Raw genomic sequence first — 27,748 nt, forward strand, 5'->3', positions numbered from 1 at the left:
CTGTCAAGATCTAGCTGTGGTTTAGAACTCCCTCAGCTTGGCTCAGCCTCGCAAATAGTCCACCCAGAAGCGCCTATTTTCAGTAGCCTGCCTTTTCCAGTTCGGTTTTGTTTCTGTACATTGTGGATGGGGCTTTTGGAAATGAGTGACGTTGTTAAATTACTTCATGGCTTTGACTGTGCCCCAAATATCCTTTTAACTTTCACTGTGTTTAGTACACAATTGGATGTTTCTTTTGACAAAACAAACAACCCTTTGTTGATCCCAGGAACACAAGACTGCCTACCCTTATGGGTTTCATTCATTTACATTTGCTGATGCCGTGGAGGGGGTGGCCTGGTTGCAGGTCTTGGGGTTCTCCTCCACTGAGCTAGGTGGACATTGGAATAAAATTGAAAAGTGGAGTGAAAAATACCAAAGACATTGCCAGCTTACTCCCACAGAGACAGTCCTTCAGAGTTAGGGGAGTTCTGCTCATTTTCACCCTGGTTTTCCAGATTCCTTGTGCAGTTCTCAGGGTTCGGAGCTTCAAGTGGACAAAATGCACAGGGTTGGACTGTGGTTGAGTGCGCGTGTTAAAACACGGAAGGACCTGGCTTGAAGCTCCTTGTCCCACCTGCAGGGGGAGCTTCATCTGTGGTGAAGCAGGGCTGCTGGTGGACTCCTCCCCCCTCCAAATCTCCCTTCCCTCTCGATTTCTCTTTACTCAGTAATATCCAATACATAATAAATGTTTAAAGAGAAAATCACAGGGTAGGCCCCTTCCATTCTGGTTCTGTGAGGATTTGTGCTTTTCTGGGCTGCCGTGGAATGGAAAGCTGAGTGCTCAGAAGTGCTCAGCAGGGATGCATGACAGGCTTTGCAGTTGATCATTGCTATTGGCAAGGGGCACAGGATGGGCTCTGAAGAAATGAGAAGGTGCATAGACCCCTGACAACATTTAACACAGGAAGAAGCTGAAAATGTGCTCTGAATAAATGCAGTTATGCAGAGGCTTGAGTCTAGAGGTTGAGATCAAAACCAGAAACCAACGAAATCATGCAGGAATCAGGACTAAAACCCAGGAAAACTCAAGGCCGGCTGCTCCATGCCATTGTTGGAGAGATGTACTTTCTACTGAAAGGTCATTGTTTATGGATCACAGTTTCATGTTTGCGAGGCAGGTTTCAAGTAAATATGCTTTTAAAGCGAACAAGTTCCTGTTAATCATTATGAATTAAAGAGCTTATTTGGAATGATTTTGAGATGCCCAAGTAAGAAAACATTTTTCTGCCAAAACTAGAAAAGTAAAACAGGTCAGCTGTTCATGAGAAACATTCTAGAGTCTGGGTTTATCTGAATGGCTTCTTGTCAGTGATCCTCACCTACTTAGTAAATACTTAGCTTTTATAGAGATGATGTCTATCAGATTTCCTGTACTATGCTATATCCCTCTCTCTCTCTTTTTTTTTTTTTGGTGATTTCTTTCCCTTTTTTTGTGATTCATAAATGTTTTATGGGAAGGTACTCTGAAGATGTACAGCTATTCTAATAGTCTTTTGTGTAACAGAAGTGATTCCCCCCCCATTCACATGTTAAATGGGAAGGTACTGTGAAGATACCCAGGGAATTCTGTTACGCTCTGACTTTGGTTGATCGAATCTGACGGGTCGGTCATTCCTGCAAAAATTACAACTCTTGTCTTACTCGGATGGTGATTTTTAAAAGGTATTTAATTTATTTGTTGGGTAGAGACAGATTGAAAGGGAAGGGGGAATAGGGAAAGAGACAGAGAGACACGTGCAGCACTACTTCACTGCTTGTGCACCATGTGCACTTAGCCCCTCAAGTGAGCTACTGCCTGGCCCCCTTTCCACCTTTGTTTTTACATCCATTAACTAGAATTTTGTAAGGACTATCTATACTTTCTCCCCCATGTTTTTATTTAACTATATTATTATGGTCTTGTGGATTATCAGCCCATTACTAGCATTATCATGTTATAAAAAATAAGAAAATTAAAATACTTTCAAAAACTTTATATATGGAGTTGATTCAGAGCACATAGGTCTCTAAGTGCATGGTGAAAGCCTTCACTCCTTTATTTTGAGTGCTGTTAACACTGCTGCAAATTGGCATTTTCTCCCAGATTTACTTAAAGGACTGGGAAAATAGTAAGAATTGCTAGACACCAAGCAATATTTTTGCCCACCAGGATTCTGTCTGCTGTTATCTGCACATTTGCTGTTGCATCTTATACTTGATTATTCATTGATATGTCTTTAACTTGTTTATTATTTTCAGACTTAAAATCTAAGCTTTAATACAGTGGACATTTTATAGAGATGATGACTGCTTTCTTCTGGCCATTTCTTAAGTGGTCAGGAAAAAAATAAAACAACCCTTGATATTTAACAAAACTAACAAGGCTTAAAGTAACTAACCCCTAAGCAAAACCCAGTTCTACATGAGAAAAAAATATCTATTCTAATTAAACATTGACTTTTGTTCACTTTAAAAATACTTTTGGCTCGGCCTCTGTTCTGCTGTTTCTAATGGCCTGCTTTTGCCTTGTCTGTGTACCAGTAGGATCCACTTACTCAGAATTGTCACTTTCCCAGGAATTACAGTCCTAAATTTCTTTCACAGAGCTATATTCTATTACCACAAAGTGAAAGAAAACAGCCGCAAACTTAATTAACTTTTATTTGTGTTTTATTATTATTAATGAGAGAGAATCAGAAGCAGAGCAGTACTCTGCCATATGGATTGCCAGGTCCAACTCAGTAGCTGCCAGTAAAACAAGCAGGCCCAGGTTCAATCCCCAGCACCACCACAAGCCACACCTGAACAGTGTTCTGGTCTCCCGCCCACACTGTGTGTCTCTCATTAAAATAAGTAAAATATTAACAAGCAGACAAACATGCAGGCCTGTGCTTTGCCTCTGGGCTCCTTCCCAGGCTGCAAGCCTGATCTCTCGGAGCTATGAGGTGAACGGCAGACGTCGGCCTGGCCTTGCTACAGTACGGCACGGCAAGCATTAAGCCCCAAGTTGCATTTTTCCATTCTCTCACTGCTAATCCGCAGAGTGAATTTTAAGAGCTTTTTATTCCACGAGTCTTTTATAAAACTTAACAGAGCTAGCCTATTCTTTAATACCTTAGAATTTTTAGTAAAATTATATTAATTTTGTAAGAAAACATTAAAAATTTGTAAAATTGGAATATATTGTGTTTCCGACTCTGGGGATCCTTTGATAGTATCGAAGTTATTTAGCATGGTTGAGGTGCCTGTTCGACACTTTTTCATCAATGTTAGGTTTTTTTTAAAAACTAGAAATCTGACCTGATTTTTGTTAGGATTGTATATAGGGAATGCAGCTTTTTTTCTTTTTCATTCTTAGAGGACATGTGTGGCCTGGGAGGTGGCACATGGCCAGAGCCTGGGCTGGCAAGCACGAAGGCCCAGTCTGGCCCCAGTGCCACATGTAGTGGATTGAGGCTCTTGCTCTCTGCTCTGTCTCATTCTTTCAAAAGAGAGCAGATGGAGTGAAAGGAGGAGTGGGCCCCAGCACTGAAACGCCCCTGCAGCTGAAGGACCAGGTGTAACCTGGATGGTGCCAGGGGGGGTTTCCGACTCACTCAGGACCCTCGGTTCCCCAATGAAGAATCTTTTCCTTGAAAAATGCTCATTAATTTGTAAAGGAAATGGGGAAGGTGAGAGAGTGAGAATCATACTCTTACTTTCCATTATCTCATTATAGTCTGTGAAGTGAATTTGAAGGGCTTTTTATCCCATGAGCTTCCCCTATAAAACTAGGCAGGACTGGTTAGTTTTTTATCATATTTATGTTCTAAAATGTATTAAAAATTTTGAAAACTGGAAAACACTGTACTTTTGCTTGCTTGAGTGTCCACTGCTGTTTATTGTGCCATCTTCTGGGCCTTGGTCTTTCTTTCTGAAAAAAAGATCATGTATATAATGTGAAAGCTAGCCGTGGTCCTTGTAAATCTGCCTCTCAGAGATGCGACATCATTTTTATTTTCTTGTGTGTCAACCTGAGACTATACATCTTTGCTTTACTTTGGAATGTGGCGGCTTTCTTCTCTAGAGCCTTTGAAAGAGCCTTACCATGAAGGGCAGCTACTGCTCAATACCTTTTTAGTGCACAGAGCTGCTTCTGAGAACTGCCGTGAGCAGGGGTGCACTCTTGCTGTTCTGTAGTCATAATGTGAGGTTTATCAGAAATCTCGCAGTTTGCGAGGTTGACAATTTAAAGATATCTGTGGCGTCGAATTTAATGTTACAGTCCTTTCAAAAAAAATGCTTCTAGTTGTAAGGTGTAAAATGTTAATCTAACCCCAAAAATAAGTTTCTAAGGATAAACGACAGCTTAATATTTTCTCGTCCTTTTTGAAGTAGTTGTCTCAAAACTAAATCAGACTTAATGAAACTGGCCGTTTAAGTAAGGGCAACAGTCCACTAAATAAATAGTGCATTTCTCTAGTAACCTCCTTTTCCCCAGTCCATTTGCTTTCTGTATTTTGTGACTGTGGCTTTTTATTTTTATTATTTTTAAAAAATTTCTTTTTTTGGGGAATTAATGTTTTACATTCGACAGTAAATACATAGTTTGTACATGCATAACATTTCCCAGTTTTCCATATAACAATACAACCCCCACTAGGTCCTCTGTCATCCTTCTTGGATCTGTATTCTCCCCACCCACCCCAGAGTCTTCTACTTTGGTGCAATATGCCAATTCCAGTTCAGGTTCTACTTGTGTTTTCTCTTATCTTGTTTTTCAACTTGTGCCTGAGAGTGAGATCATCCCATATTCATCCTTCTGTTTCTGACTTACTTCACTTAACATGATTTTTTCAAGGTCCATCCAAGATCGGCTGAAAACGGTGAACTCACCATTTTTTACAGCTGAGTAGTATTCCATTGTGTATCTAGACCACAACTTGCTCAGCCACTCATCTATTGTTGGACACCTGGGTTGCTTCCAGGTTGTGGCTATTACAAATTGTGCTGCCAAGAACATATGTGTACACAGATCTTTTTGGATGGGTGTGTTGGGTTCCTTAGGATATATCCCCAGGAGGGGAATTGCAGGATCATAGGGTAGGTCCACTTCTAGCCTTCTGAGAGTCTCCAGACTGTTCTCCACAGAGGTTGGACCCATTGACATTCCCACCAGCAGTGCAGGAGGGTTCCTTTGACCCCACACCCTCTCCAGCATTTGCTGCTGTTCCCTTTTCTGATGTGTGACATTCTCACAGGAGTGAAGTGGTATCTCGTTGTTGTCTTTATTTGCATTTCTCTGACAGTCAGAGACTTGGAGCATTTCTTTCATGTGTTTCTCGGCCTTTTGGATCTCTTCTGTGGTGAATATTCTGTCCATGTCCTCCCCCCATTTTTGGATGGGGTTATTTGTTTTCTTGTTGTTGAGATTTGCAAGTTCTTTATATATTCTGGTTATTAGCTTCTTGTCTGATGTATGGCATGTAAAGATCTTCTCCCATTCTGTGAGGGCTCTGTTGGTTTGGGTACTGGTTTCTTTTTCTGTGCAGAAGCTTTATAATTTGATGTAGTCCCATAGGCTTATGTTTGCCTTAGTCTTCTTTGTAATTGGATTTGTTTCATTGAAGATGTCTTTAAAATTTATGTGGAAAAGAGTTCTGCCAATATTTTCCTCCAAGTATCTGATAGTTTCTGGTCGAACATCCCAAGTATTTGATCCACTTGGAATTTACTTTTGTATTTGGTGAAATACAGTGGTTCAGTTTCATTCTTCTGCATGTTTCAACCCATTTTTTTTCAACACCATTTGTTGAAGAGACTCTGCTTTCCCCATTTAATAGTCTGGGCCCCTTTGTCAAAGATTGGATAGATGTCCATAGGTGTGGGGGCTCACTTCTGGGCTCTCCATTCTATTCCACTGGTCAGTGTGTCTATTCATGTTCCAGTACCAAGCAGTTTTGATGACAATGATCCTATAATACAATTTGAGATCTGGGAGTGTGATGCCTCCAGTTCTGTTCTTTCTTCTCAAGATTGTTTTGAAATTGCAATTTTAGGTCTTTCCTGGTTCCAGATAAACATTTGTAGAATTTTTTTATTCTCCTAAAAAATGTGGTTGGCATCTTGATGGGGGTAGCATTAAATTTGTAGATGGCTCTGGGTAGTATATTCATTTTGATGATGTTAATTCTTCCAACCCATGAACATGAAATATCTTTCCACTTCTTTGTGTCTTTTTCAATTTCCTTGAGTAGTGACTCATAATTTTCGGTATACAAGTCTTTCACTTCTTTGGTTAGGTCTATTCCTAGATATTTTATTGGTTTTGTTGCTATAGTAAAAGGAATTGATTTCTGCATTTCAACTACTTCTTAGTGTTTGCATAGAGGAATGCCACTGACTTTTGAATGTTAATTCTGTAGCCTGACACCTGACTGCATTGCCTGATGATTTCCAAAAGATAATTGCTGGATTCCTTAGGTTTTTCTATGTATTTTATCATGTCATCTGCAAATAGGGAGAGTTTGACTTCTTCTCTTCCAATCTGTATCCCTTTAATTCCTTGCTCCTGCCTGATTGCTATGGCAAGAACTTCCAACTCTATGTTGAATAATAATGGTGATAGTGGGCAGCCCTGTCTAGTACCTGATCTGAGGGGAAATGCTTCCAGTTTTTCACCATTGAGTATGATGTTGGCTGTAGGTTTGCTATATATAGACTCCACTATCTTCAGGAATTTTCCATCTATTTCCATTTTTTGTAGTGTTTTGATCATAAAAGGATGTTGTATTTTGTCAAAGGCTTTCTTTGCATTTATCGATATGACCATGTGGTTTTTGGTCTTGCTTTTATTGATGTGATGGATCACTTTGATTGATTTACGTATGTTAAACCAACTTTGCATCCCTGGGATAAACCCCACTTGGTCATGATGAACAATCTTTTCAATATACTGCTGTATCTGGTTGGCTAGAATTTTGTTCAATATTTTAGCATCTATGTTCATCAGAGATATTGGTTTGTAGTTTTCTTTTTTGGTTGTGTCCCTGTCTGCTTTTGATATCAAAGTGATGGCTTCATAGAAGCTGGCAGGGAGTATTCCAGTGTCTTCAATCTTCTGGAAGACTTTTAAAAGTACAGGTATTAGTTCTTCTTTGAAGATTTTCTAGAATTCATTTGTAAAACCATCTGGTCCAGGACTTTCATTTTTGGGAACATTTTTGATAACTGTTTCAATTTCATTAGCTATGAAGGGCCTGTTCATGTTATCTACTTCCTCTTTACCTAGTTTTGGAAGTTGGTAAGTATCTAGGAAATCATCCATTTCTTCCAGGTTCTCTAGCTTGGTGGCATATAGTTGTTCATAGAAGCCTCGAATGATATGTTGAATTTCTGCGGTGTCTGTTGTGGTATCTCCTCTTTCATCTACGATCCGATTTCTTTGGGTCTTCTCCCTTTTTTGTTTTGTGAGTCTGGCTAAAGGTTTGTCGACTTTGTTCACTCTTTCGAAGAACCAACATTTACTTTCCTTGATTTTTTTGTATGGTTTTCTTATTTTCAGTGATACTGATTTTTGCCCTAACTTTAGTGATGCCTGTCCTTCTGGTTGCTTTTACAATCCAGTCAGAAACGACTGCAGAAAGTGAGCTAGTGGGTTCCCCTTGAACTTGAGCAGAAGTGAGAGCTGAACACTGTTGGCTGACACATTCTTTTATGAATACTGGGCTCTTATTTTGTAAAGGATTATTTTAAAAAGATTGCCGTTGCTACTTAGGTCACATGAGAGACAGAGAGAGACAGAAGGCAGGGCACCACTCAACACCTGGCAGCCCTGGGGAGTGAGTCCTGGTATGCGGGTCCTCCATTCTACCAGAACTGCTCTCCTGGCTGTCCCCTGAACCCAGCTTGGGGAATTTAAATAAAAAAGGAGCAAGAATGACCACATGGCAGTGTGACCTTTTCATTTCTTTCTGTATCTTTACTCCAGCTGTGTTACAGTGATAAAGTCTTTTTTTCTTTTGATGACTTTAAATGTAAGGCATAAAGAAAAAGCAGATAATGCTCATATGAAACTCACATGTCTGTAACATAAGCATAACCACTGAGCCCTAAGAATCAGCTGAGCCAACACTGTTTTGTATGAAAACATTTTAACATTATTTTTTAAATTTTTAAATATTTATTTATTTTCCCTTTTGTTGCCCTTGTTTTTTTATTGTTGTAGTTATTGTTGTTGTTATTGATGTCATCGTTGTTAGATAGGATAGAGAGAAATGGAGAGAGGAGGGGAAGATGGGGAGAGAAAGACAGACACCCGCGGACCTTCTTCACCGCCTGTGAAGCGACTCCCCTGCAGGTGGGGAGCCGACATTTTAACATTTTAAAGTCAGCTTTTAATTTGTATTGCTTCAAATCCTGAAAATAGTTAATGCATTCTGTTTTTATAGCTTATTTGCATGCCACTAGTAGCCTTTTACTACTGCACTAGTAAATACTTTTCATATTTTATTTCCTTTCTTTTACTTGCTTTAAATTTGTCATCAGTATTTCAAGCCAGAAAGTAGGATAGGACTGTATTTTATTTTCTAGTCTTCCAGTGTTGTAGAGCTGGAGTTAAATATTGCTTTATCTCTCTACCTCTGTCTGTCTTAAGTAAATGGCTGCTTCATTTCATAATCTGGGTTTCTCAGTGTGGTTGTCTTTTCTCTAGTATTTCACCATGTTTTCCTTCATTCTAACATTCTAGTTTTCCACAGAGTGGTGAGTCTCTTAGTTATCCCGCAAGTCAGATGTTAACAGAATGTGCAGAATTTTAAGGCAGCAGACAGGAGTGGGTTGGATGCACATACAGTATTTCAGAGGTCCGTGAGAGGTGTGGTGGTGGGGATCCACAGGCGGAAAGCAGCTACGACGTGAGAAATTCCAGTGACTCTGATGCAGAAGCTTTTGTTCAGCCCATCATTGGGTGAGTTAGGGGCTGGGAGATGGCCCAGAGCAGGCCACACAGCAAAGCTGTGGTAACTGCTTCCCATCTTGGAGCAGACTTGAGTGCTTGATGTAAGTGGGCTTTGGTTTGGGCTGAGGAAATCTACGATGGTTCAGTGAGTCATGTGGTAGAAAGAAACAGGTCTCAGGTCAAAACAATGGCTTCCAGGATACTGAAATTCTTGAATTAAAAAAGCAGGCGGCGACTGGCTTTTAATGTCAGAAAACATGGAAATGAAGGAAGCTGAGTGCTGGAAAGGTGAAAGCTCTGAAGAGGTGAGAAGCGTGTTCCCGGCCTAGGGAGATAGCTCAGTGGCGGAGCACAGACTTGCCTGCCAGAAGCCTTGTACTCAGGGCTGGTCGCTCTTTCTGTCTCACCTAAACGGCTGTCTGAGCAGTAGCGGCACTGTTGACCTCGCACGGGGCTGCTCTTGTCACCCCTAGGACTCTTCGTTCGGACAGAGGCAGAAGCCGGCAGCTTTTGCAGCACTGGAGCTTGCCTGCTGTCAGGGCACCCCCATATGGGCTGCATGGGTGGCCTGGCACCCACCCTACCATTGTGTGCTCTGGGCCCATAGTTAAATCTAAGCGTGTGAACTTGATGGCACGGCATGGCATGGCATGGCACGGCAGCCTGTCTAGCCTGGCAGGGCCGAGACATGGGCTGCTCTGCAGCTGCTGGGCTCTGACTCTCAGAGGAGTCATCCCTGCAGAGGCAGCTGTGACATCAGCCGAGGGTCTCGAGGGAGGTGTCCGTTAGAAAAACACAAACCAAATTCTCTGCTGTGTCTAAACAAATGGTGGTGGAGGCGGTGGTCGGCCTGGCTGCCCCCAGAGGAGGGAGCCACGTGGAGTGTGGAAGGGACACAGTCCACTCTGTGTGTAAACGGGGGGAGCTCAGTGCAGCGCTGTCACAGAGCTCAGAGGCCAAGGGCCCGGGAAGGTTCCGGTGTGCTGAGGCAGAGATGTTGGGGAACATTGAAGAACTTGAGTGCTGGAGAGAGAGGACACGGAGTAGGGCGCACGCCTTGCCACGCTCGCGACCCAGGTTCAAACTCCAGCATCACATGGGAACCTCTGTGGTTCTGGAGGGAGCTTTGAGACAAGTCTGTCTTGCTAGCTGAGTGAAAAAGTGGTGAAACTGCATAGGTGAGGCCTTGACTCCAAATAAAGTAGCACTAGAGTTGTCTAGAATATTAGCTGGCTTTTTTGTGTCGGGGGGTGGTACTTAGGGTTTGAGAGTAAATGAATGCCTTTGACCTTCGATCCCTGCTGAGAGTGTGGAGACGTGTGTGACCTGGCATTCTCCCCTGGTGTTGGCCTGTCTTTCAGCTTGATAGGATGGTTCTGATGATGGTGCTGACCTCCAGGCCACAGCAGTGAGGAGGCCTGGACGTGTGGATCTTTAGAGGGCCGTAGTGAATGAATGTGTCCTTTGGTCCTGATGCTGGAAAGGGACCCTACGATTGCTGGGAACAGCAGCCCCAGAGACCTGTCTAAAATTACAGCTAATGCTGGAGCTGGAATCAGACTGTTCAGACTTAAGTGTGGTAGATACTACGCAGGGAAGTGCCGTGGTCTCGTGGCTGGAAGGTGCTGTGGATGAAGAGGTGCTTAGAACGAGCACTCTGCCCAGCATCCTTGCCGCCCTGGCCTGTCAGGGCTGACCGGTGTGTAATTTGCATTCTGATGTGTCTTAGTGGCTGAAAGAAACACTGTAGAAAGTGTCTTAAGGAGAATTTATACTTTTGCTATTTACTCTTTGACTTCACATAGTTGCATTGCTAGGAAACTAAGGTCAAGGTTTTTTCTCTTGACTTTGTCCTTGGCCCTCAGCTCCCTTAGCAGGGTGAGTGACCTCTGCTTCAGTGTCACTGTTCCCCCTCTAGACTCTGTTTCTGGAACTATGACTGTGAACTTGCATACTCTAGCACCTGGCTCATTGCTACACACACACACCCCACCCCGCCTGACTGACTCAGTGGGTATTGACTGAGGACCGACCCTCTGCCCCGGGCGCTACTCTAGCTGCTTTCAGTTACTAAGCAAAGGCTCATGTGGCTGGAGGCACCACCAGTGTGTAGATACACTCTGGGATTCAAGAAGGCTATCAGTCTTTTCTTATTTATTTATCTATTGCCAGAGCACTGCTCAGCTCTGTCTTAAGGTGGTGCAGGGGACTGAACCTGGGACTTTGGAGCCTCAGGCAGGAGAGTCTTTTTGCAGAACCATTATGCTATCTACTCCTGCTCATTTTTCATGTTTTAATGTAGTTGTTTCACCTTCCTTAATTCTTCTAGCTTTTCTAAATTTGGTAAAGTTTTTACTTGGAAAATAATTTTTTCCACTTTAGTCTGTGGTCACTTAGAGATTTTTTAAATGTTGAACTGGTCTTGCCTTTGTGTTTTAAAATCCAGTTTGTCTTGAAGCACTGTTCTCATAACATGCCAGTGTTGGTTTTTCGTTTAGAATGTTTACATCTGGGCTGGGGAGATAGCATAATGGTTATATAAAGTGACTTTAGTGCGGGAGGTTTTGATGTGGCAGGTTCAATCCCTTGCACCACCATAAGCCAAAGCTGAGCGGTGCTCTGGTAGCAAAACAAACAAAAAACCCAACCCCCCCAAACCTAGCATGTGTATTTACAAGGAAATTTTAGCTATAATTTCCTATTATGCTACCGGCAGGTTTTTAAATAGAGTTCATAACAAGGATTGGGCTGCTTCTCCAGGGGAAGTTTAAGTGTTATAAATGAATGTCAAAAATGCATGTATAACTTCAAGTAGATTATATTATTCTAATGCGCCTTGGTTAGTTATTTGCTGAAAGTATTAAACTATGTAAACACTTGTTTAAGTTATTCTTTGGTCATTGAAAATATGAACTGAGGATTGTCTTGTGTTAATTTAAGGTAAACACTAATCTGATTCTGGACATCCTTAGAAAGGCTTCATTATGAAACTTAAGTATAAAAAATCTTTAAGGAGGGAGTCGGGCGGTAGCGCAGTGGGTTAATAAGCACATGAGGCGCAAAGCGCAAGGACCAAGGTGAGGATCCTGGCTCAAGTCCCCATCTTCCCACTTGCAGGGGAGTCGCTTCACAGGCAGTGAAGCAGGTCTGCAGGTGTCTGTCTTTCTCTTCCCCTCTCTGTCTTCCCCTCCTCTCCATTTCTCTCTGTCCTAGCCAACAACAGCAACAATAATAACTACAACAATAAAACAACAAGGGCAACAAAAGGAAATAAATAAAAATATATTTAAAAAAAATCTTTAAGGAAAACTTGCCAGTATAGTGTAACTAAGTCCAAGGTGCCTTTTTTTTTTCTCCAAAGCTTGCAGTCCATAGATCAATATTTGATAAACTTTGATGAGCAAATCATTACTTAAGAAATTAGATTTGTGTAAAGTGATATGCTCTCCACCAGTGACGTGGGAGCACGTGTCACAGTGCAGACTTCCCAGAGCACCTTTCATCACGCCTTCACTCGGTGCTAGATCTCATTTAGCTGGAAGTGATTCAAATAACGAGTTAAGCTAAGTACAGTGTGCACCTACATTTGATAGTTCTTTAGTAGTGCTATATTAGAAGGTCATGTAAAGTGAAAGCTGTGTTAATTTTAGACTCTGGTGTCCACAGTGTTCCCTGTGGGGAGATGATCTGTAGCAGGGCGTCACATGCTGTGGACGCCTCCAGCTGATGGGATGACAGCAACTGCTTGTTGACTGTTGGGTCCACGGGCTGCAGCCTGAACTCCATCGTAGAAGCCAGTAGAAAGCTCACGAAAGAACTCGGAGTTTCTCTATACAGGGCTCAATTTACTACAGTTGGTTTCTTAAACTTTTTTTTAAAAAGAAGTCCATTTATATCTTTGAGCCATCACCATAGTTTTTCAAAAAGGCTACTGGCATCAGGTATCTCTGCTTCCTTCCTTCCTTCCTTCCTTCCTTTCTTTCTTTCTTTCTTTCTTTCTTTCTTTCTTTCTTTCTTTCTTTCTTTCTTTCTTTCATAATTTATTTATTTTTGAGAAAGGAGGAGAGAGAAAAAGAACCAGACATCCCTCTGGTACATGTGCTGTTGGGAATTGAACTCAGGACCTGATGCTTGAGAATCTAATGCTTTATCCACCACACCACCTCCAGGACCATGGTATCTCTGCTTTCTTTCTTATATTTTGTTTGTTGGCCCATTGTGTTTTCATCTTTTTTGACACTCTGGCCTGAGTGACTAAGTGGTCAGTACTAGGGTTGACCATCCCTGTAACTCCTCACTGCTAATTCTACTGTCCACTTCTTCTCTTCTCTAGTTCTCTTGTTGACTTCCATTTCTTCTTGGCTTGAATCTTTCTTTTTCTTCCTTTAGGATTATTGCTGGGGCTCAGTACCTGCTCTATAGACCCACTGCTCCTGGTGGCCATCTTTTTTCATTTTATTGCCCTTGTCATTATTGCTGCTGTTGTTGGATAGGACAGAGAAATCAAGAGAGGAGAGAAGACAGGGAGAGAGAAAGACAGACACCTGCAGACCTGCTTCACCGCTTGTGAAGCTTTCTCCTGCAGGAGGGGAGAGGGGTGAACCTGGATCCTTACGCCGGTCATTGTGCTTCATGCCACTTGCGCTTAATCTGCCGCTCTGCTGCCCGGGCCACTATTACCCCCCCCTTTTTTTTTTTACAAGAATGCTGCTCAGCTTTGGTTTATGGTGGTACAGGGGGTCTGAACCTGGGACTTTGAAGCCTTAGGCATGAAGTCTCTTTGTATAAAATGCAAAGAATTTGAATTATGCTGTCTACCCCACTCCTTTGGATCTTTTTTGTCACTAGCCCCTAAATGCTAGTTTTCCTGATCCTTCATTCTTCCTGTACCTGGTCTAAGGTCTTTAGTTCTAACCACTAAATTTGTGTATCAAACTCAAGACTTTTGATCCTGCTGTTTCTGTTGAGAGCATGTCTGCATATTTCAAAGATACCTAGAATGTTTAAGCAAGTGGCCCAGTTTAACTCTCCATCACACAGATTAGCTGTGAAAGCAGCCTTTGATAGTAGTTTTGTCTGGCAGGCATTGTTAATGATAGTTGACTGACTGAAGCTCTCATTTGGAATGACTGGCCTCATTCAGGCGCTGAAGCATTAGGTAAAATAACAGGTCTGCATCCTAGCAGATAGGAGCCTGGGCTCTGCAATCCGCCTTAGTAAATATGTGATTCTGCATGAAATTTGCTTCTGGTAGAAATTAATGAAGGCGACACTCGTGTTCAGCGTGAACCGGGCCCAGGGAATGGTGGTTGACAGCCTCGACTTCTTTGAGCTTGGCACTTGACCACAGAGGTCTTCCCCCGCCTGCTCATATTTACTTACTGAGGGATTTTTTTTCCTGGAGTAGTAAGATTTTTTTTTTTTTGCCTAACACATTCACAATTTTTTATTTTTAACAGAAATTAGCAGAGTACGGAAAGACATGTACAACGACACGCTAAATGGCAGTACAGAGAAAAGGAGCGCAGAGCTGCCTGACGCTGTGGGACCTATTGTTCAGCTACAAGAGAAACTTTACGTGCCTGTAAAAGAATACCCAGACGTAAGTACACTTTGTCACCACCGCCTCCCCCTCCTGCCCCTGCTTCACATAGAGGATAAATCTGGTGGCAAATATTTAAAATATTGTCAGCCACTTAAAAAAAATTGTTTCCCAGAAGAATGAATATGGGATGATCTCACTCTCAAGCAGAAGTTGAAAAACAAGATCAGAAAAGAAAACACAAGTAGAACCTGAAATGGAATTGGCGTATCACACCAAAGTAAAAGACTCTGGGGTGGGTGGGTGGGGAGAATGCAGGTCCTAGAAGGATTCAGAGGACCTAGTGGGGGTTATATTGTTATATGGGAAACTGGGGAATGTTATGCATGTACAAACTAGTGTACTTACTGTTGAATGTAAAACATTAATTCCCCAGTAAAAAAAAAAAAAATAGTACTTAAAAAAAAAATAAGAAAATTGGGTCTTATGGCCACACCACTCTCAACATGCCCAGTTCTGCCTGATCTTGGAAGCTAAGCAGGGTCAGGCCTGGTTAGTGCTTGGATAGGAGAAAACTGGGCTGGAAAGGCCACTCAGAGGGGTACTGCACATGTGCAAGGCCCTGGATTAAAAAATATATAGTTTCCGTGTGTGAGACGGGGTTGTAACTGGTTTTGGCCTGGGTGATTCAAGTAATTCTTACGAAATATGTTTTCACCTGCTCGCTGTGCTTAGTATTAGTAGACCTTGGTGTCGGGCTTCTGACTGAGGCAGGCTGTATGCAGAGAGCTCTGGGTCCGCCCAGGGCTCAGCTTCTCTTTGACCTGACCAGAGAAGCCACAGCCAGGGCCGCACCTCCCTCTGAGGGAGTAGCTGCGGCTCTTCCCAGCTCTGGCACTGTACAGCATAGTCACAGATTTCTTTTTTCATCACACTCTGCTGCTCCACTGTTGCCTGTGAACACTTTGTGGCCGTTAGCCTTTTTAGCAGTTACTTTCTACTTAGGTCCAAATACTGCCCTTTATCTGTGCGGATCAAGTCCAGCAAGAAATGGTTCTGTCTGTCTGACCTACTCTTCCTCAGAGTGTGTAGTCTGAGGACCTCTGACGTGTCTCTCCCTGCCGAGAGCCTTCCTGTTAGCCTCACACTGGTCTCTGTGTACCAGCTGCTGCTTCTCGTCAGATTCGAGTTTAGTCTGATTTCAGAGAGGCCTCCCCTGACATACACTTACTTGGAAGCCATCTCCTTACTTAGTGTTTTTATAAAAATTACTTTCTTCTCTGAAAAGAGCATTTAATTACTAGCTGGCTTTCTTGATTATTTATTTTTCTCTTTCTCCAAGTGATATTCATAAAGCATTTAAAACAAGAACCTCTTTCTGATTTCTGTCCACTGATTTCTTCCCAGCCTGTGCAAACGATACTGGCATAGAGCAGGCACCTGCTATCTAGTGGATTATAAAGGCCATTTTTTTTATTGATATATTTACTTCTAAAAGTCAATATAGGAAGGAGACTTGAAACTTTCAGATAAAAATGTGACATCTGCTCTAGACAACTCTTTAGCTTTTTATTTATTTATTTGTTATAAATAGTAGGTTGCAAGACTAAGATGCAGCTTGGGGAGCCTTGTTCTTCACATAACTTGGCTTCTGTGGGCACCATTCCGACTTCTTTTCAAACTCCACAGCCTTTTGGAAGATGGTGTGGTGAACCAGTCTGCTGTGAGCAGACCAGTGAGGTCAGCAGACAAGACGTGATCATCATCCAGTCATGTGAAAAGCTGAGTGGGCCGTGCCGTAGCTGAAGCCTGTTGTGTGCGTGCCCCTAGAGCGTGCCAGCCTTCACATCCGCCTGCTTCGATTCTAATGGGGGAGAGTCAGTACGCAAACCTTGTCGGAGAATAGAACCTTGGTCTGTCTGGTCCCCACTCAGCCAGAAACAAACAGTTCTATTCAGGGAAAGAATATTCTAGCACACTCTTCCAAAGACCTCTGTTGCATGCGGTATTTTAAGTCAGAAGGGATTTGCTGTAGGGTGAGGGTCCGAGGGAACTCCTCTTCATCCAGGCAGGTGGTGTCCGTCATTCTGCCAGCCCAAGTTGCTGTCTTGGCCAGCCTGCTGCTGTTGGTGACAGGGACCTAAGAACCAGGGGTGTAAGCAGACTACTGTGGCACCCAGGGGCTTGTTTTTACTGGTGGTCACGGAAGGAGTCTCTTCTAAGATGAAGAGAATGCAGACATGAACAGAAGGATGAGGAGGGATGGCTGGGTGTCATTGGGGTGGTGGTAGGGAGAAGGTTTTACAGAGAGAGAGAGAAAACACGGCAAGTTCAAGGCCTGAGTGGGCTGCAGGATTAGCATGAGCACTGGGGCCCTGCTAGGGCCCTGCCCCTGCCCCTGCCCCTGCCCCTGCCCCTGCCCCTGCCCCTGCCCCTGCCTCTGCCCCTGCCTGCCTGCTGGGATTTCAGATCCTATTCTGAGTGCAATGGGAAACTGTTCACGTGCTTTGAGCCAAAAAGAGACATGAGCTCACTGGGGTTGATGGGCCGTTCTGGCTGTGGTGTGGAGGAATGCTGTGCCTCTGACATCAGCGCAGCTCTGGTCAGAGGAGGCTCCATGGGGCCCTGCAGAGTGTGGGCCCCACAAGGGTGTCTGGTTTCAGCCATTGGCCATGGGGGTGTGAGGAAGTCAGGTCTTGGAGTGATGCACTGTCAGGCAGTCATGGGCTCAGCTGGCCAGGAGCAGCTGTGTTCACCCAGGTGTGGGCACTCACAGTCCGTTGGGCGGCGTGGATACTCCAGCTGACCCTAGGCACCCAGAAGTTTTCTAAATTTTTAGAAGTTTTCTAAATTTTTCTAATTTTTCTAAAGAAAAATCTACTTATAGTTTGACGTTGTGGGGAAGGGAAATAGATATGGTTTGAACTTCCCAAATGAGTTTTCAGAGAGGAGGAGAGAGGGAGAGGGACCAGAGCATGGTTCAACTCTGTCTAGCTCTTGGTGGTGCTAGGGACTGAACTGGTGGTCTGTGAAGCTCAGGCACGCAAGTCTGCTGTGTTGCCCACTTCACTGTTTCCCCGGCTTCCAGATGACTTTAAGACTTAGACTTTAAATTTTTATTAAAAGAATTCAAGGTTCACAAAATAGAGGTCTACAGGTGGCTTTTGGGGCCTTTTTTGAGAGCTTGTTTAGAGGTTCTAGCAGGGGAGCGCAGCTACTCTTATGCCCTCAACCGAAGACCGGTCTGTCTCTACTCGGGGAAGGGGAAGGCCGTCCTCTTCGACCGAGTGTGCAGCTTCAGGAGGGACGCATATGGAGTGGTGAGGGAGGAAGGGGACACCCGCCTGACACCCAGCCAGATCAGCCGAATCAACCCTGGCGATCACTGGGGTGACAGATGTCGCAGCCAGATCGCCCTCACATCCTGGGGCCTTTTTTGTTCATTAACTACCAAACAAATAGAAACTGCTTTCTGGCACTAGGAGACTGGTCTCCCCTTCTAAAGAAGTAAGACAAGGTGCTGTGTGCAGGTTTTCAGAGCATGGGGACAGAACTATTTCAGAATTAGCTAGATACTGGTCATAGTGGAATAAATACACATCTATCTTACTCTAGCTTTTCATAGTTTGTTTTTTTAAATTTATTTTTATTTATAAAATGGAAATATTGGGGAGTCAGGCTGTAGCGCAGAAGGTTAAGTGCAGGTGGCGCAAAGCACAAGGACCAGTGTAAGGATCCCGGTTCAAGCCCCCAGCTCCCCACCTGCAGGGGAGTTGCATCACAAGCGGTGAAGCAGGTCTGCAGGTATCTGTCTTTCTCTCCCCCTCTCTGTCTTCCCCTCCTCTCTCCATTTCTCTCTGTCCTATCCAACAACAATGACATCAATGGTGACTACAACAATAACTACAACAATAAAACAAGGGCAACAAAAGGGAATAAATAAATAATAATAATAATAAAGGAAATATTGACAAGACCATAGGATAAGAGGGTTACAGTTCCACACAGTTCCCACCACCAGAACTCCGTATCCTATCCCTGTTATTGGAAGCTTTCCTGGAGTGCAGAAGGTGGGAGTTCTGGCTTCTGTCATTGCTTCTCCGCTGGGCATGGGTGTTGACAGGTGGACCCACACCCCCAGCCTGTGTCTGTCTGTCCCTAGTGGGGCAGGGCTCTGGGGAGAGGAGGCTCCAGCACACATGGGTGAGGTTGTCTGCCCAGAAAAGTCAGGATGGCGTCACAGTAGCATCTGCAACTTAGTGGCTGAAAAGCAATAAGATATAAAGCAGAGCAAATTATTTAATAATCAGGAACCTAAAGACAAGAATATTGCAGGTGAGATTTGGGGTCTCCACTTTGGAAAAAGCTAGTAGGTCTTTTCTAAAGTATCTAAATTTGGGAGCTACTCTGTTTTCCCTGATCCAGCTTTCTAGTCCTGTTCCCAACTCTGACACCATCTCCCCAGACAACACCTTGGGTCCACCTGCATGCTATCTGTCAGGCTCAGGCAAAAACTAGTGAACCCATGGGCCCCTTGGAACATGCCTAAAATAGACCTGTGAGCTTTTCTTAGTTTTTAAAGATCATATGCTTTTCTCCTTCCCTTCCTTTGCATGTCAACAGCTGATTGCAAGTGAATTCATCCCACTTGACTTGGATGCACTGTCGCTGAAAGTGTCAGAGGCCCAGTGCTGCACAACAGTGGGAGGCAGGCTCCAACCCCATCCCCAGACTCCCGTCTGGTCCTTGGGATTTTGTGCAGGTTCCTTGTCGTCGTCCCTGTAGTGGTGACAGTAAGTCTCACCGGGTACACAGCCCCAAGGCAGTACTGCTATCAACTTGGGCAACACTGTGAGTGAGGTCCAGCAAAGAGGACGTGGTTTCTGTCCCCTGCCTGGACTAGAACCGGGTGAGCGTCATATGTTTGTTGTCAGTGCCTGTGGAGATTCTCACTCTTCCAGGCATCACTGGCTTCCTTCTAGAGTTATGCTTTGCTCTTTTGCCGCAGCTGACGGACATTCTTAAGCATGAAGTTAAGGCCGTGGCTTGGGTTTGGACCTGGACTTGGGACAGACAAGAGAGGAGAGTCCAGACTCAAGGTGTGAGAAGGAGGCAGCTCTGCAGTTCCCTTCCCAGGGTTCTGAACCAGTGACTTAGCGCTGAGAGCACAAGAAAGTCTTAGGAGTCAGGAGCAGCTTCTCCACAAAACTCACACGTTTATATTCGCTCCTGATGCAGACTGTCCATTCCCATGTGGGACAAGCACATTCCAGGAGTGGGGACAGTCATTCACTGGGCAGTCAAGACAGCAGCGGGGCTTTGAGCTAGGCGGGGCCAAGGACCCAGTCCCGGCCAGCACCAGCAAGCCTGGCGTGTGACAAAGTGCCTGGCACCTGCCTGCAGTGACCCCTCTCCCCGTGTGCCCGGCTGGTCTGGGCTGTGGATTTGGGTGTCCTGCCTTGTGTTCCTTTGGGCTCCATGGAGCCTGATTTTCTCACAGTGGGTCACTGCTGTCAGGCCTCTGCCCCTCTGAGCTACCCCAGCATCCACCACCCTCTGAGATGGTTCCCCACCAGGGCATTCATTCGCTGGTGTCTTTGATAGATAGGACATGAAGAAGGGTGGCATCTAGTGGCGGGAAGCCAGTGATGTGGTGGGCATCCCACAGTGCCTGGGCCTGCACCCATTGGAGAAGAAGCATCCTGCCAGCAGTGAGCCTCGGCTCAGCAGAGTGACTGCAGGGTCAGGTCTTTCTGGTTACCTGAGGACTGGGACAAATCACTGCTGAGGAGGACACGAGAGAGGCACACCCACCGGAGTGACACATGGTCATGCTGGGGACTGAGCCTGGGTCCTCTGTGTTTGGTGCACACAAGTCTGGCGTGTTACCGCTAAGCTCTCTCCTTTCCCACAGCTTTTTTATTCACACAGACATATACCCTCACTTTTTATTTCTGTAGCCAGCTTGTAGGATGTCACTGTAATAGTGATGTGGATTTATAGTGATTCATGATTTCACAAAGTTCTAATGGAGGAAAATGTGTTTAAAGTTCCTTGTTGACTAAATTATTTTGGACTAGCCACTTGTGGCTTTTGAGTATGTAAAGAATTGGTGGTGGCTCTCTTCTATTTTGCAAGGTTTTCACCTGAGACTGGCTGTTGGTCTGAAGCTTTGAAGGGCTGTGGGGAGTTAGGGCTCAGTTGTCTGTCTTTAGGCCTTTACTCTTTTGACTGTTCTGACTTGGTTTTACTAAGCAGTTAATCAGGAGTCTTCAGGGTTCTTTTTCTTTTTTTATTCCGTTTTTTGTTGCCCTTGTTGTTTTATTGTTGTAGTTGTTATTGTTGTTGTAGTTGATGTAGTCGCCGTTGGATAGGACAGAGAAAAATGGAGAGAGGGGGAGAGAAAGACAGACACCTGCAGACCTGCTTCACTGCCTGTGAAGCAACTCCCCTGCAGGTGGGGAGCCGGGGGCTCAAACCGGGATCCTTATGCCGGTCCTTGCGCTTTGCGCCACCTGGACTTAACCCACTGTGCTAACGCTCGACTCTTGAGTCTTCAGGGTTCTTAGTGTAAACTATTTTTCACACCTGTGCTCTTGAGAAGCAAATGTTAAATCACTTTAATTTGGTAGTTCAGTGCGTTAAGTGCAGGTGGCACAAAGCGCAGGGACCGGCATAAGGATCCCCGTTCGAGCCCCCGGCTCCCCACCTGCAGGGGAGTCGCTTCCCAGGCGGTGAAGCAGGTCTGCAGGTGTCTGTCTTTCTCTCCCCCTCTCTGTCTTCCCCTCCTCTCTCCATTTCTCTCTGTCCTATCCAACAACGACAACATCAATAACAACAACAATAATAATTACAACAATAAAACAACAAGGGCAACAAAAGGAATAAATAAATATTTTAAAATAAGTAAATATATTTTAAAAATTCACTTTACCCTGCAAAGCTTCTATTTGTTATGTAGGCAACATGTCAACATTTTGCTTTGATAATCTTAATTGTGAATAAAAAAATCGTTATTTTTGAAATGAAACACATACTTTTCTCATTTTATCCAGAAATTTCATAAAGACAATATATTTTAAGGAGAATAGTGTATACTTTTATTGAGTGCAGTTGTGTTTCAGGTTATGTGCTAGCCTGTTGTAATTTTTACTTTAGCATTCTAGATTTCTTAAGGTGTTAATAAAAATTACTCCAAGAGATTTTCAAGTGTTCAGGTAGAGAGCACAGGACTTGCCTAAGTTGGGCCCCAGCTTTGAGCCTTGACAGGGCATTTCACACTCGTGGCTCTAGCTACCTCATCGAGTTATTAAGTCTTTTTATTTATTTATTTTTTAATCTTTTCTAAGAATTTCAAAACAATCTGTAAATAGCTTTGTTTAGTTTAAAATTTCTCAAAGCTTAATGACTTTGAAAGTAATATGCCTTTTCTGTCTTCTGCTAATGTTTTATTTTGTAAAGACTATATTCTGATATTTAAAGAGAGCTAGTGTTCAGAGGGACCAATAAAAAGATTTAAGTTGGTTTTTTTTTATTGATTTAATAATGATCGACAAGACAATAGGATGAGAAGGCTACAGTTCGACACAGTTCCCACCACCAGAGTTTCATCTCCCATTTAAGTTAGTTTTGAAAGCAGAATAATTTCTTGTAAGCAAATGCTTTCCAGCTCTGTTGAGATAAAAAGGTTTGTTTTAGTGGTCCAGGAGGTAGTGCAGTGGATAAAGCATTGACTCTCAATTATGAGGTCCTGAGTTCAATCCATGCAGCACATGTTACCGGAGTGATGTCTGGTTCTTTCTCCTCCTGTCTTCCTCATAAATAAATAAAATCTTTTAAAAAAAAAAAGTTTGTTTTGATTTTTTTTTTTATTAGTCAGAAAGTATGTTGGAACCTGCTGTGTTAACATTGTTACTGCAAAGGTTTTAGGAATCAGTTGGATGCTTAATCATAGGTTTCAAATCTCCATATTTCTAAAATCCTCAGTGAAATAACCGAAGGAATGTTAGAGAGGGGTCCAGACAGTGGTGCTCCTGACTTAAGTGCAAAGATCCGGGTTCAGGCCCCTGCTCCTTACCTGCAGGTGGGAAGCTTCACGAGTGGTGGAGCTGGTCTGCAGGTGTCTATCTTTCTCTCCCTCTCTATCTCTCCTCTTTCTCTCTCAATTTCTCTGTCTTAGCTAATAAAAATTTAAAAGAACAAAAAAATAAAAAATAAAAAAGGAAAAAGAAATCGCCACCGAGAGCAGTGATTCGTAGTGCTGGCACCAAGCTTAGTGATATTAAAGAGGAAGTAGACAGAGGTGCCTAACTCCTACTGACCCACTTTGAGAGCACAGTGTCTTCTGGGGCCTAGAGGAGCCTTTTGAAGCAGGAGTTTCCTAGCCCTCACCCTTCCCTTCCCTTCACCACGGAACAGGCCTTGGAGTAGTCGGAGGCCATACCTTTCAGGCTTGCCCACCCAGTCACCTACAGCTGCTCACCTGCATTTACTTTGCTCCCCTCAGGTGGGGAGCCGGGGGCTAGAGCCGGATCCTTGTGTGGGTCTTTGTACTTAGTACTGTGTGCGCTTAGCCAGGTGTGCCACTGCCCACCCCTGGACTCTACTTTTGATAGAACCTGCCTTACCTGTTTGGTCCTTAGTGACAGTGAAATCAAACTTTACAATAATGAGTCTTGGAACTAAATTTAGGTAACTGTTTCATTGGGAAACTGTGTTACATGGTTTAATAAACCCAGTCCTTTAGAGTAGAATAGCTCATAAATTAGGGACTTTGTGGCATCGAGCTCTAGCTGCCATAGAAGACTGCTTTCTCTCTCTGTGAAGCAGTATAATCATTAAGCAAGCTTCCTACCATGAACTTGGCCCTCTCTGTGTTTCATAGTGGTATAATAATTTGTTGTTGTTTATTACTTGGTAAGGTACTGACTGAACTTAATGCCTCTGGGTTGTTATTCTTTGGAGTTTTAAAACAATTGTTTTTCTCAGCATCTTTTCATTTGTAAGAGTACAAAGCAGTATATGTTTGCAATTTTAATGACAACATAAGACCAAAAGATGAAATGTGAACCTAATTAGAAGTATGAGAGCTAAAGAGGAGTTCTGAGTATCAAGCAGTGTAATAGTAGTATCAGTTTCACGGAGAAGCGCCTTGCCGCACCTCTGTGGTCTCTTGGCATAGGAGGAGGAAAAGCCCCCTGCTCGTGGGAGAATGTGGGGGGATGAACATACCTGGGCCATGGGCCTGAAGGAAGGCAACACTAGCTGAAGTGACAAGCGGTCGGGCTAATGTAAGTCTTAAGATATCTTAGCCCTACTGCGTGTGGTGGCTGGGAGAAGGAGGGGTCCCATCTAGCAGTGATAGTTCATTCAGAGCATGGAGAGGAGGAAAGGGCTTTCTAAGGAAATGATGAGTGGCCTGAAATGTAGAGAAAAAAATGCTATGGTAGTGGGGTAAGAATTAAAGCCACTGTAGGGTGAGTTGTTCATAACTGTGGGAACAGTGAGCCAGGGGAGGCCAAAGGCCAGTTTGGTCCAGCACGGCTATGGTTAGTTACTTTAAGAGCTGAGCTAAGTCTTTGTCAGCAGTTGGTGAGACTGGCAGTAGTCACGCAACAGAATCTGAAAGAGCTGTAGGTAGGATTCGTAACCCATGCGCAGAAAGAGGCGTGCATTCCCTCTCCTGACTCATTCTTGGGGCCTGCGCTGACTATGGCCTCTGCAGCCTCCAGTGTCTTCACTGTGGGGATTAAGTGGCCGCTGTAGGAGCTGACCACGCTGGGATACTCTTGCAGAGTCAGTCACGTAACGTGGGCTTCATGTCCTGTGCTCAGCTTCTCCTCGTGCTGGGTGGCCCAGTCTTGGCACTCATGATTCTTCATGTTGAGATGGAAAGTGCAAATGTTAATTGACTTGTTCTGCAGCATCACTGACTGCTGTTTGGAATTGATCCCGAGATCAGTCAGGCTTACCATTGGGGGATTTCTGAAAGGCTTAAAGGTGCTCGTGCTTCAGATAACATATCTAGTGATTGAATTTTAACTCTGAGAATGAAAAATCACTAGCTGCTTTCTGTGAACACTTTCCAGTTGTATCCACCAACAATGTGAGTAAATACACATTTCTTCTCTCTACTTCATATCATGGGAGATGGATTTTGAAAAAGAATGGTGTAAAGAAGAAGATCAGGCTCTAACTCCTGACTCCAGGGACTGACAGGCAGGAGGCATTCAGATTCAGCTGCGTTCCACGGGAGAAGGGCTGGGCCAGAGGGGCTCTGAGGAGGAAACTCTGGTCTCCGCGATTCCAGGATCTATCTGCACAGGAACACTCATGTCTGGTGGGAGGGGGAGAGGGGCATGCTGGGAGGAAAGGAAGTTGCTAGGGCAAGGACAGGGAAAAGGGCCCACCCTCTCTGGAGATTCCGGGCTGCTTGGAGCTCAGAAGCGGGGAGAAGGGCAAAAGCATAAAGGTCTGCAAAGTACTGCGAGATTAGCCAGATTTCGGACTGCCCTCTACCAGAAGCTTCATCCATGATTGTGCCAGGGAGTCCCTGCTGGCTTCTGGACTCTTCTTTGGTTAGGTAACATTTTTGCTTTTCCAAGTAGTTGTCAGCCAGCATTTGGAAGAGTCGTTACCAGTCAGATTCACCTCAGTTTGCTTTCAGCAGTTTTCCAGTTAGGAAGACAAAAATCTGCCCAAAATGTTGAGATCCACCTTCACAGGCTACAAATTTCATATTTTGAATGTTACTGGTAACTGTTTCCTCGTTTTACTGCTGCTGATGTGAATGCTGCTTCTTACAGTCTTACCACCGAGGCTGTTAGAGGTTTTCTCTGTGAAAGGTTTTGTAAAGGGCCTTCCATAATAACTTCCGTGGTGCCAGTGAGCAGTCTCTGTGGGAGACATACTTTGCATGTGAAAATAGAAAGGGGTAAGACATGTGTTGTTCCCACAAACGTGCAAGACATCTCAGTGTAGTTGTTTTGATTTTTTTTTTTATTAAAAATGATTATACTTTTAAGTATTCATGACTTACTGGGAATCATCCATTTTTTTTGGGTCACAAGTTATCTAACCAAAATCACTTTAGACATGCTAGTTACAATATTTAAAAGCAGACTCAGTCGTCTAGTTTATAAACAGGAATCCAAAGAAGTTCACATTCTTTAAAAAATTGTTTTAACATAAATTGTACTCTAACATTTCCTGGAAGTGTTTCACGGTAACTCTCTGGAAATCCAGCTTTTATTAACTATCTGTTTTGATAGTGTGTCACAGGGGGTTTTTAATTGCAGATTTCTTCAAAGGTTGCTGGAAAGATTTGCCATGATACTTAGTATTTTGTCACCTGGAGAAAACTGTCTTTTCTATTTAAAATGAAATGAGCAGCGTGAACGGTACCAGCGGTGGTTGCTGTTAACCGCTCTTCACGAAGTTCCATCTCACTTGGCAGAAATACAGTGGGTAAGCCAGAGAGAGGTCTGTGCTTAAATAGTAGGGCTAACGAATGCTTTTCCTTTTCCCTTTCCTTCTTTCAGCCCTGAGAGTTGCAGCTAGCTTAGGCTGTTTGAAATGATTTTCTTTGACTGTGTTGTGACATTGTTTTAATTGAATGAAGCTGCAGAACTAGCATGATAAATCAACACAGAATGAATTTAATGCAAGGCAAACGCTATTAACTTGGAAATTGGTTGCACTAGACAAAGCAGCTGCTATGATTAATTTTTTTTTTTTCATTCTCTTACTTACCGTGTCTTGAGGAGGATGACCTTGACAGTTTCAGTTGTATTAGGATCCCAGTAGTGTGCATTTGAGCTGGTGTTTGCTGGTTCCTGCACAGGAGGGATTGTTTGACTTTTAAGGTTAGGGCAGTTTTGTGTTAACTGATGGGATATTTTGGTTGTCACATTTTTTATTTTTTTATTTAGTAGGTAATTGTGCCTATCACGTGGCTATGGTAGAAGTTGTCTTTGTTATCTTGAGGGCTGTGGTTTCAAGAGCAGAGGGTCGATATGTGAGCAGAATAGGGCGTGTCAGAGAGGACCTTCCAGGCAATGTGTGCTATAAAGTGTACCCCAAGCAGTCTGACAGGTTGCACAGATTAAGGCTGATCTCTTAGCTGAGGATGGCTAAAGTACCGCATTCAGGATACATTTGGCCAGACCATCTCTCTCTCTCTCTCTTTTTTTCTTTGTCACATTTACTGTACCTTTAGCATCTGAACTGCTTTGGCAAAGGATCTGTATATTCCTACTAGTGTTAAAAATTGGTCAGTCTAACATATAAAGACATTTTCAGATTTCTTGGGAGTGAGGGGAGGTTTTTTTTTTCCCTATTTTTTTATTTATTATTTGGATAGAGACAGAAATTGAGAGGGGAGGGGGACATAGAGAGGGAGAGAGAAAGAGACACCTGCAGCCCTGCTTTACCTCTGTGAAGCTTCCCCTCTGCAGGTTGGGACCAGAGGCTTGAACCTGGGTCCTCTTGCACTTGAATGTTAGCATTTAACCAGGTTCACCACCGCCTGATCCAAGTGATGGGAGTTCTTCCACTTTAACCCACCCCCACCCTCACCCTTCCAGTACCTGCTTGATTCTTTCCCGCTCAGCACACCTTGAATGTTTTATGGGGCTGAATTTGGGGATGAAGACTTCAGTAGTTCACTCGGGGAAAAAAATGCCCAGACTAAACAAAACGACTGAGGAGTGGGATGTGGAGATTTCTGTCTTTATTGAGGCTGTTTTGAGGTGAGGTGACATTTCCCAGAATCTGTGACTCTAGTAAAAGGCAGAATTAGGGAGGTGCAGACAGGTAGGAAATGGACTAGACCAGCTTTTCTCGGTTCCTCAGCCCTCATTCTGAGAGATTTTTCACCCCACACCAAATGAAGCTGTTTTAATTTTAGATCTGTTTAGTTTAAAAGGCCGCCTCTTTGAGATATCATGGACGTCTGTGTCTGTTAAGCAGTCACAGTAGTGAGGCCAGCTGAAGAATCCCAGTGGGCAGGACACAGTAGGAAAGCCATCTGCTTGAGTTCCAGCAAGGCTGTGGAGAATTGTCGGTGTGGGATCCTTCCCCGAGTTGACTGATGGGTCTGGAGAGGACAGCTGAGGTGGAAGGAACTGTGCCTAGCACCCGTGGACACTTCTGCTCTTCACTTGCTGTGGGCTGTCGGCCGAGGTGTGAGGGCGAATCAGGGCTTCCCAGGCAGCCACAGAGAGGTCCTCTCAGCACACAGCCAT

The 27,748-nt window shown here is 43.9% G+C and overlaps 1 protein-coding gene across 10 annotated transcripts in view; it reads left to right on the forward strand.

Moving 5' to 3' along the window:
• Positions 1 to 27,748, forward strand: part of QKI (QKI, KH domain containing RNA binding) — a 137,369-nt gene that overhangs the window by 26,922 nt on the left and 82,699 nt on the right. For all 10 annotated transcript variants that reach the window (XR_009553574.1, XM_060205136.1, XM_060205142.1 and 7 more), the window contains exon 2: positions 14,422 to 14,564. Coding sequence is in view for 9 of the 10 variants with exons in the window: in XM_060205136.1 (XP_060061119.1) it covers positions 14,422 to 14,564 (143 nt within the window). In the remaining variant the exon portion in view is untranslated. The remainder of the gene's footprint in view (positions 1 to 14,421; positions 14,565 to 27,748) is intronic.

The sequence above is a fragment of the Erinaceus europaeus genome, chromosome 13, assembly GCF_950295315.1.
Source record: "Erinaceus europaeus chromosome 13, mEriEur2.1, whole genome shotgun sequence".
Lineage (NCBI taxonomy): Eukaryota > Metazoa > Chordata > Mammalia > Eulipotyphla > Erinaceidae > Erinaceus > Erinaceus europaeus.